The sequence below is a fragment of the Oryzias melastigma genome, linkage group LG2 (assembly GCF_002922805.2).
Source record: "Oryzias melastigma strain HK-1 linkage group LG2, ASM292280v2, whole genome shotgun sequence".
NCBI classification, from domain to species: Eukaryota; Metazoa; Chordata; class Actinopteri; order Beloniformes; family Adrianichthyidae; genus Oryzias; species Oryzias melastigma.
In genome coordinates this window covers 10,585,026-10,594,867 of record NC_050513.1, presented here as the reverse complement: position 1 = coordinate 10,594,867, position 9,842 = coordinate 10,585,026, and the positions used below count along the sequence as shown (strand labels likewise).

General features: G+C 37.2%; 1 protein-coding gene across 1 annotated transcript in view; it reads right to left on the bottom strand.

Annotated features, from left to right (window-relative positions):
• LOC112160130 (dipeptidyl peptidase 4) overlaps positions 1 to 9,842 on the bottom strand; it is a 14,421-nt gene that overhangs the window by 3,992 nt on the left and 587 nt on the right. Inside the window, exons 2-18 of the mRNA XM_024294511.2 lie at positions 9,702 to 9,789; positions 9,207 to 9,305; positions 6,340 to 6,431; positions 6,172 to 6,246; positions 6,045 to 6,097; positions 5,877 to 5,949; positions 5,609 to 5,726; positions 3,323 to 3,477; positions 3,156 to 3,253; positions 2,950 to 3,079; positions 1,809 to 1,844; positions 1,592 to 1,690; positions 1,427 to 1,497; positions 867 to 920; positions 672 to 781; positions 549 to 596; positions 371 to 469 (exon numbers count right to left, since the gene is read on the bottom strand). Of these exons, the coding sequence (XP_024150279.1) occupies positions 371 to 469; positions 549 to 596; positions 672 to 781; positions 867 to 920; positions 1,427 to 1,497; positions 1,592 to 1,690; positions 1,809 to 1,844; positions 2,950 to 3,079; positions 3,156 to 3,253; positions 3,323 to 3,477; positions 5,609 to 5,726; positions 5,877 to 5,949; positions 6,045 to 6,097; positions 6,172 to 6,246; positions 6,340 to 6,431; positions 9,207 to 9,305; positions 9,702 to 9,789 (1,498 nt within the window). The remainder of the gene's footprint in view (positions 1 to 370; positions 470 to 548; positions 597 to 671; positions 782 to 866; positions 921 to 1,426; positions 1,498 to 1,591; positions 1,691 to 1,808; positions 1,845 to 2,949; positions 3,080 to 3,155; positions 3,254 to 3,322; positions 3,478 to 5,608; positions 5,727 to 5,876; positions 5,950 to 6,044; positions 6,098 to 6,171; positions 6,247 to 6,339; positions 6,432 to 9,206; positions 9,306 to 9,701; positions 9,790 to 9,842) is intronic.

Here is a 9,842-nt window from a genome sequence, read left to right as displayed (position 1 = left end):
ACAGCTAGCATGTAGCTGTAATAGCTAAACCCCAAACCAGCCAAAAAAAATCTTATAAATGCCAAAATAGTCCAAAAAGCGAGCAGAAGGCCAATTTTTAAAACTTTAAAACGGTAACTTTCTAACATAATTATGAATAATAAAAAGGCAGGAATACTATTGGAGAAAAAATCAACTTAAACCTTAAATAACTTTCAATATTTTACTCCCAATAAAAATATATTTTGTCAAATTTATACAAGTTACAAATAAGCGCAAGATATCAGGCCATTAATAACAATAAAATAAAATGATCTGGAGGGCCGGATAGAATTACCCAGGCCTCGACTTTGACATGTGATGTACATCCGACCTACCTGAATTAACTTACCGTATTTGTCCAGTTTAATTGTCCCCTGGCGCACGGTTGGCATTGCGATTTTAGATGTCTCATTTCTAAAAATGTTGTTCTCCTCCAAAACTTTGACCACTTTAAACAAAAAAAAACATTTATGTTTTTCACGTCCATTTGATTTCATTCTTTATTTTATTACATTCATGCGGCTTACATGTGTTAGTCCTGGTGTCCATAAGGGCGTAGTACGGGATATCGGGGCCTAAAGGTGCATATTACAGTGGTTTTGTTCACACAGATTTAATCAGAACGGATTCATCACAACACTTTGGTTTACCGTTGCAGCTCAGAAGGTAGAACGAGGCGTTGTGACTGAAGTAAGCCGAGTTATAGTCACAGTGTTGGCGAACTTCACAAGTCAGACAAGTCTTGCTGCCTTCACTTGACCTAACATGATGAAAAAAAAACAGTGTTTAGTCCGTTATTGACCCTGTTAAAGCAAATCCTTCATCTTGTCAAGTTAAGCCCTTACTTATAAATGTTCCTTCCTCCTGGCCGGCCGTCATTTTCATTACTTGAAAAATACCTAAGGAGGAAATCGTAGATTTGAGCAGGGAGGTTCACTTAGTGAGAGGTACCGACATCGATACTGTACATATTTCAAAGGACAAGCAATTTGTGTTTCTTAGAAATACACTACCTCACAAAAAAAATAATAATTGGATTTAAGTAAGAAAATAACTAAAAGCCTCCCATTGGATAAGAGATGGATGATGATATTTCAGCTCCAAAGTGCCTTTTAACAACTGTTGCAATCATTCTCTTGTTCTGTTCAGGGGTTAAGAGGGTCAGTCTACAAGAATTGGGAAAATTCTGGTGATTTATGCCATTTAACTACTTTAATATTTTGTGATATAAAACCATGAAGTATGTCAGCCTACAAAATGTGGAATTGGCTTTAATTTGTTGTGGCTTTGACAAACTGGTTGTCAATGAGGCTGATGGGAAAAGTCTTTATAGGATAACTCAGTCACTTAGTACCTCATTGCAGTCAGAAAAGAGGCAGTAAGGATGCCCCGACAGATAACTCACACACTGTCTTCAGTCACTTTCAGGATGTCAATGACCTCCCACGATCCAGAGGTGATAGGTGCGGTTCTTCCCTGCATGGTCGAGTCAAAACAAAATGAACCTTTCTTGAAGTTCATGCGGTGCAACGCAAATTGTCTCTAGATAGGGATGGTAAATGTGACCCACCTCGACCACTTGATGGAGGTGTTTGTATTTGCTGCTGTCACTCGTGACCAGGTAATAACTCTTCGCATCGGCAGCAAAAACTGGTTCTGACGGGGAGAACTTTGAGGAACAAGAAGCAGAGGTTCACACTAAAGTTTTGACTTCTTACCAAGTTTGATTTTTATGGAATGGCACATTTGGGTTATTCTGTAAGATGGAGGGGTGTGTGTAAACGTACCCGTCCAATCCATCCGCTGCTTGTCAACTCCAAGTGCTGAAAATAGTGTAGTAACCATGTTAGTTTTCCACATGTATTGGTCAGCTTTGTCACGTTTTCTATTTCAAATGGAAAAACCAACGCTCTTAATGTGTTTAACTCTTCATCACCAGAGATATCGGCGGTGATATCTAAATAGCCCACACTCTTTGGATGTATCGTCAATCTTCAAATGTTTGTGTGATCAACATGATTTAGGCGTGGAAAAAATGGCTCTGGCCCTGACTTTACTAAAATGTTGCTTTTCTCCATGACAGAAATCCACTGGTTAGTCGCATATAGAGTCAAGGAGTTACGTAGTAAAATGATACAAACTGTATGCGTCTTTGGTCCCAAGGTACTAGTCAGGATCCATCAACACAAATGTCTTCAACCAGTACGGTTCATTTGGTCGCTCTGATCACTTTTGTTTAGAAGGCATTACCTCCTTTTCGGGGGTTTGCCACACAGTCGTCCAGCGAGTAGCCAAAAAACTGAAAATTTAAAAGTGTCCAACTAAATGTTTTATCTACTCAAGTTGTACCAAATTACATTAAAGCCTTAAACCTACTTTCCATTGTATTTCACTAAAAATGTCCATTACTTATGGACAATACTTGTTAGAACATGTAAAGGGATTCACTATTGGACTGAATGCCTGAAACGTCAATGTCCAATCACAGAAAACTTTAGGTCTGCATCAAAGAGCAGGAGGCACATGTCTTCTTTGTTTTTTTCTTTTTTTCTTTTAAGGTAGATAACAGCATTTAGCTATGTACTGCACGGAGAAAAAAAATACTTAAACACATAGATCAATTCTAAGTTGCTATATGTGGAATATGTTTGAAATTTTAAATTGATAGATGGATACTTGTGAAGATTTTTGTGACTGGATGAGACACATGCATGTTGGTTTTCATTAATAGACATTTTGAGGGCAAAAATAAACCACATAAAGGACGTTTGAGTTTCCTGAGTTACACACTTAGTTTTAAGTATTACCTTTGTCTTTAAAACAGTGCCTCTGCTGGATGTAGGTTGTAGAACAATTGAGATGTTCAGTATGAATGTGTCTAGGTTTGCCTCTGAAAAACCAGTGAGCAACCAGTCCCTAACGGTTTACCTCGACTGGATCCCAGCTAGACCCGCTGAAGTTGTAGATCTGAAGGATGAGATGGTTTTGAACTCTTTTAAGCCACTGAACTGCAAGGCGTTTATCAGTCGCCCAAGTTACAGTTGCCAAGTAGTGATCGCTGCAGGGTTAAACACCAAACATTAATGAAGTTGACGTCTTCTCTTGTGGAAATGATGTGAAAACGGTAACATTACACTGTTTTGAACGGGTCTGGAACAGCAACTTCTGTTACTTCGGTCACATTGTCTGAGTCCACAACGAACAGTTTGACCACAGGGTTAGGGGTACCAGCCTGGATAAAAAAGACAAGTGAACACATGTAGGGATGATGGAGAAAACTATTTCCACTGAAGTGCCCTACCTTAGGATAGGGTATAAAGACGGTGCTGGGGTACTGGCTGTCGCCGTACCAGGAGTATTCTATCGTGTGCACCTCGGTGTCGTTGAACTCGCCATAGGCGACATACTTTCCTCCAGGTGACCACCAGAGGGCATGATTGGACGAAAACATTTCCTCTGGAACAACAAAGGAAGAACTTAAGACCTTTTATAGAGAGACTTCAGTTTTTTGTTGTCGATGAAAAGTGCATCCAAGGATACTTTGTTTAACCCGTTAGCATCAAAACTTTAGCTCCAGTGTTGACATTCTTTGAACTACCGGCATTTTTCAAGCACGTTCCAGCTTATTCTGTAGCAGTAGGAGTGTAGGAAAAATCGATTTGGTGATATCTCGCGATATTTCATTTGGCGATACTTTAAAATGCTGACAGAGATATTTAATTATTTATCTAATTTATATATAATTTATCTTTTAATCTATAAAAGAATTGGATACAACTTAAAAATAAACTGAAATTATTTTGAAAGAACAACTTTTTATTTTTCTAAATAGATTTAGGCCATACTGGTGGTCTAATTGACTATCAGATACAGCTCAGTGTCATCTGCATAGAAATAGACATTTTTTTTGCATAGGAGATGACACAATTGCAACTAATCTTTAGGTTGAGTCTTTTCTGTAACCTAGGCAACCAAAATTCTAATAAATGAAGCGTATCTACAAATCAGCGGCAGATTTGGTGACGGTGACAAACCAACATTGGTCTCCTCGTGAGAAATCTTACTCTGGCTTGGTGTCTGCTTCTTTTATTCTATAGCACGTGTCAAAGTCAAGGCCCGGGGGCCGGATCCGGCCCTCTGGGTAATTCTGTACGGCCCTCCAGATAATTTTATTTTATTGTCATTAATGTCCAGATGTTATCTTACACGTATTTCTAACTTTTATAATTTTGACAAAATATATTTTTATGGAGAGTAAAATATTGAAAGTTATTTAAGGTTTAAGTTGATTTATTCTGGAATAATATTCCAGCCTTTTTAATTTTTCATAATTATGTTAAGAAATATGTTTTTAAAGTTGTAAAAATTGTCATTCTGATAGCTTATTGGACTATGTTGGTGTTTGCTAAGATTTTTAGCTAATATTTCAGCTACATGCTAGCTATCGGCTAATTTAGGCTTTTTTAAAGTTTTTTAGGCTGTTTTGAAGTTCTACATGCTGGCTGTTTTAGCAAACCTACGTTTTTAGTTTTTTTTTTTGGCTAATTTGGCATTTAGCGAATATTTTAGCTGGCTATCAACTTCAGCGTTTTCAGCTATTAGCTTCAGCGCTTTATAGCTATCAATTTCAGCATCTTCAGCGGCCAAATTTGATGCTAGCATTATCGCAGGTAATGCTATATATCTAGTTCATAATTATGTTAAAAATTCAGCTTTTAGAGTGTTTAATAAATGTTTATCCTGTTCAGCTCGTGACCTAAGTTGTGTTTTGAATTCTGTCCCCTTGTGCGATAAAGTTTATCACCCCTGTTCCAAAGTATATGTTTTTACAGAAATTACTTTGACCGTTTACTAAATCAACACCAATCAGTTGATTTCCACGTGGAGAATTAAAATTCTTTGGAATTCTATTAATCGTGTGAATGGTTGAAGAGTTACGGTAGTTCAAAGAGCGTGCTACTTTACGGTGAACTAAGTTCCAGTGGATAGACAGCCTGGCAAATCTAAACTAAAACCAAAAACGGTATCTAGCCAAAGCAGATGTAAGAATTATTTAAAAATTTAAATTCTAAAACTATTTGGGTCTAAATCCCAATTGATAAGTGTTCAAGCATTGCAGTGGGAGGTTAATGGTTTGGATTTTTATCTATATTTTTTAAACCTTTTTCTGTACAAAGAACCAAAACTGCTAATCTAGTCCAGACCCAATCTATTTTCTAAACCAAACTAAAGGTATTACTTAGAAAGAACATTGTTTGGTTCATGGTGGTACCTTATCACTATGTGTTTGCAAACGTCTCATTGACACAATCTTCATTTTCTTTGTTTTTTTTGTTTTGTTTTCTTATCATGATCCTATAATGACATTGTAAACTGTTATCAGCCGATGCTGGATTATGCTGGAAGGAAACAAAGATTGTACATCTGGTTGTGATCAGGCTCGCACCGTCATGCCAAGACCAAGTGCTTAACCGCATTCTTTTGGTCACCAAGCAGCACCTCTTTCTGTGAGCAGGTCAACCATATTTATTTAGAGGAAATGAAACCAAGGAATATCTGTTCGCATGAATTTTTTTGCTCCACTTGCCCTCATACACCCAATCCGGGATCCCGTTGAAAACGTCGCTGAGTTTACTGAAAGTGACTTGCTGCGGCGGTGACTCGGGGCTGGTCTTTATGTACACATTGTTCTGCCAAACGTAGGCCTGGAAATACAAATACGTTTTTAAAAATTAGTCATAAACCGATTGCTAAGATCCAGCGACCAAGAGGCGTTTTGTTTGGAACTTCAAAGCAGAAGTGCTCGGTCACAGTTGTGTACTTGCATGAGCTCATTCTCTCTGCAGCAGGCTTACCAGTTTGTTTCCCTCGGGGGCCCAAGCAAAGTACTGGACTTCATCAGGAATGTCGGATGAACTTAGGAAGTTGCTGAAAAGTGAAGCGAATTTCAATTACAAGAACTTTTTCAAAGTGGATTGGTTTCGTCACCCATTTTTGTAGAAGGAATAACTCAAAGTACTCACTTTGATTCCAAGTCGTACAGTGAATAGGAAGCTAAAAAGGAATGTCTCCATAGCTAGAGTGAAAAAAACAAGAGTTATGGAGAAGTTTATGAGGTACCTCTTCAAGACTCGTGATGAAAGACTTTACCTTCCTATAATTGCTAATAAAAGCAACATATTTGCGGTCAGCGGACAGCTGGTAGTCATAAGCATTCTTCTCCATCTGTGTTTTGAAAGGAAAAGCGTGAGTTCCACATCCTCATGACCCCGGCACAGAGGGAAAATCTTTATCCGTGAATACGAGCGGATTACTTACAAACAGACTGGCGCTCAGGAACTCCGTAACCCCATTAGTGACAACATTGTGCAGGAAGACGGAGCCCTCTGACTTGTGCAGGTACTCATGGTCTGTAAAATTCAATGGACATGGTTAATGACTTCAGTTTGTGACAGGTTTTATGGGGAAAAACACCTTCACAACTAGAGCAAAAGAAATGAATGTGTTTAATTTAATGTTGGATGAGTCAAAAATTCCTGTTATGAGTCAGTTTGGAGCAACATGTTGAAACCAGAGTTGAGGGGGACTCCCTAATAAATACCTGAGAGTTCTGCCAAAAACATTGCATCTTAGGAACAATTTTTTTTTCTTTTTTTTTTGCATTTAAACCAGAAATTGATCCTCTCTGGCCCAAACTAAGAGGAAAAATTCGATATTTGAGGAAAACTATCATATGGTAAATCATGTGTACTTCCATCACACTTCAACACATGGTTGGGCAAGGCAGGAATCAAACCTGCAATCTTCTGATCAGAGGTCGACCGCCCTACTGCTGCACCATAGCCACCCATGGGTTAGTAATATACAATTTTTGAGAGAGACCTTCACATACAATTGAAACCTGTGTGATAAGTGACCACTAAATGTTAGCATTATGCTAGCATTTAGCTAATTCTAAATGCAGAAGATTTTTGCCTAAATTTACATCACGAAACTGCAAAAACTAAAAGTTATTAAACTTGACTTGATTAGACTTGAAAATGACGTTAAAGCTAGCTTTATTTCTACAGAACTTTTCAAAACAATGTAACAAAGCTAGCTAAACTAGAAATAACTAGCATTTAGCTGCTGCAACGCACTCAAGTGTCAAAAAGCTTCAATTTTCCTCTTAACATGCAGTAAAAGCAAAACTGTTTTGTTTTTACGGCTATGCTAATCGCTAACGTGAAGCTAGCTAGTTTTTTGTTAATTTGGGAGAGGAAACGACTCATTTTAACCGCTTCCAGCTATAAAAAAGAATCACTTATGTTTTTGCTATTAAGTAGATGCTACATTTAGATAATTTTGGAGCTGAAATAGTTTGTCGCATATTTGTGACAACAGGAATTAAGGGGTTATGTGGACCATTACTTGTTAAATATAGAACTTTTGTACAAAATAAAAACTTGCTTTGATCTATTAACATTTGCATCCTTAGTTATGTTAGCATCAATATCAGCACCGATTTCTAAATCGATTTTTTTGTCAGAAATATTTGCAGATATTCTTGACAACACATTTAGTAAATCAATGATTGACAATACAGTGTAAACACATAAAGGAAAATGCAGATTTTACTGAAAGTTAGCATGACACAAAACACTTTTATTATTGGTTGACGTGTAGTTTTACTGTTTCATTAGTTAAAACTTGCAACCTGCAGCATTAATGACCATACTAGCATCAGTGGCTTTTTTTAATACAATCTTTACTTAATTTAAGATGTTCAAATATAACATGATTTACTCCAAGGATGATGAAAGGTACTTTCTTGTACACTTTACACGTTGTGTGCTTAAATTAACACGTTATATATTTGCAAACTTTTATTAAAATTAAATTTTGCACAAAAATTAGCATTTCATACTGTTTTGTTTTTCTAAGCAACACATAAAATTAGATTATTTGGTAACTTTTCCATCTAATAAGCTGCTGAGTAAGAGAGGCACTTCTTCTAGATGACAACAAGCACTATTAGTTCTTCACTAAGTAATTAATCATTTTATGTACTCCCTTTAAGCGCAATTTGAGGGTGTGGTCCCTGAACAATTAAAATGGGCAAATCAAAAAGTTTTGTTTTCAATCAAACCTGTTTTATAGGAAGAGAAATTACTCTAGTACATTTTATTTTCACAATTGTCTGACTTTTTTTAGTCTTAAATTCTTTGGTGAGCACCCATGTTTCCTCCATTCTTTTTTTAGTACTTGAGGCAGATAAGACACAAGTGTTGTTTACTCCTTGAGGGTGTGGCTTTCTTTTTATTCCCGGTACTTTTCATAAAAATGCGTCACAGCTACGCATAAATAACGGATGAGTGACTTCAGGATAACATTTATGAAATGGAACAATTGACTGTACATGAGAACTGGAGTGAGTGACCCCTGCCGCCTCGCACTCTAAACAGGAAATACCAGCTGGTTCCAAGAAGCAACAATCCCATAGACTACTATTGAGAAATAAACGTCTATTAGTCAATCTATTTGTCAGAATAACTAATCTTGTTCTGATACCTTTTTTTAACATCTTCTTGCTAATCCAATTTTTTTCCATTGTTTTTTTTTCCCTTCTAGTGGAAGTAATTTGTTATAAATTGACAAATTGGATGCCTCAATATAAATATATGGTGGACACGTTTGAGAGGGCCCACTCTCTAGTGGTAGGGATATGATTGACGAGAGTGGTTGCCATAGAAACAACGACTTGGACCAACCACTGCTTGCAGCGTCAGTATTGTGAAAAAAAAAAAAGGCGATTGAATTGACTTCATTTCTTTGGAGCAGGAAGTAAGTCATTTTCTAAGGGTGATGTCACACTCACTCTGTCCAGTTCTCTTATACAGTCAATGGTTGGAAACCCGATAAATTACAAAAAGCTATCATTTTGACATTGATAGAAGAAAAGTGATTCATCCTCCTGGGATTTTTACTATCTTTATCTAAAATATTTTAACCGATGTGTTTATCTAAATGTTTTTGAGTAAAAATGATCCACGTGCTTTAAAGTTTATCAGGGTGTGATAGGAAAGTGAAAGGTACTGAAGACGTTTAGATAACAAAAGCAATCACTTTAGTGAATGAGTAACGAGGAAAAAATGACAGTGAAGTTAGTGACACATTTACTGTTTTACAGATCGGTTGTCGCCCACCTGAAATCCACCTCAGGCTGTAGGACTTTGGTCTCAAAGAGCTGTTAAAGACATCTTCCAGGGTGAAAGTTCTGGAGCTCTCCACGTCATTGTCCTCCTCTGAAACACGTGACATCACACATCATCAGATGAGAGCTTGCTGGAGCTGATAAAAGACTGATGGAATGTGGCTCAGCATTCTTTTACCTGGAAAAATGGAGCTGAAAGATTAAAATTTACTTTTTTTTAACGTTACAATGGAAGGAAGCAGATGTGTTTTTAATTATAGTTAAAAAGTGCCAAAACAAGAAGGAATTTCCAGCAACTTTGGGAACTTTTTGTGCCTTTTTTTACTGAAGAAAATGAGAAATTCCAAAAATATATATTTAAAAAAATAGTTTCATACTTGACAAAAATGCAGCTTTTTGGGTAAACATTCACAACTTTGACGTCATTTTTTTTGTGACCTTTAAGGGTTTGTCGCGTGAACTTTTTCTATTATAAAACAAAACTTACCTCTGAGAAAAATAACCGTGGGGACCGCAATTAACGTGACGACCACCGCCACCGCAGCGAGCCCGAGCAGCACCTTCCCTATAGAAACCTGAGTGGGGGGGTTGAACGCCTCAGAGTCAGTCAAAACAGCCGCGTGAAACA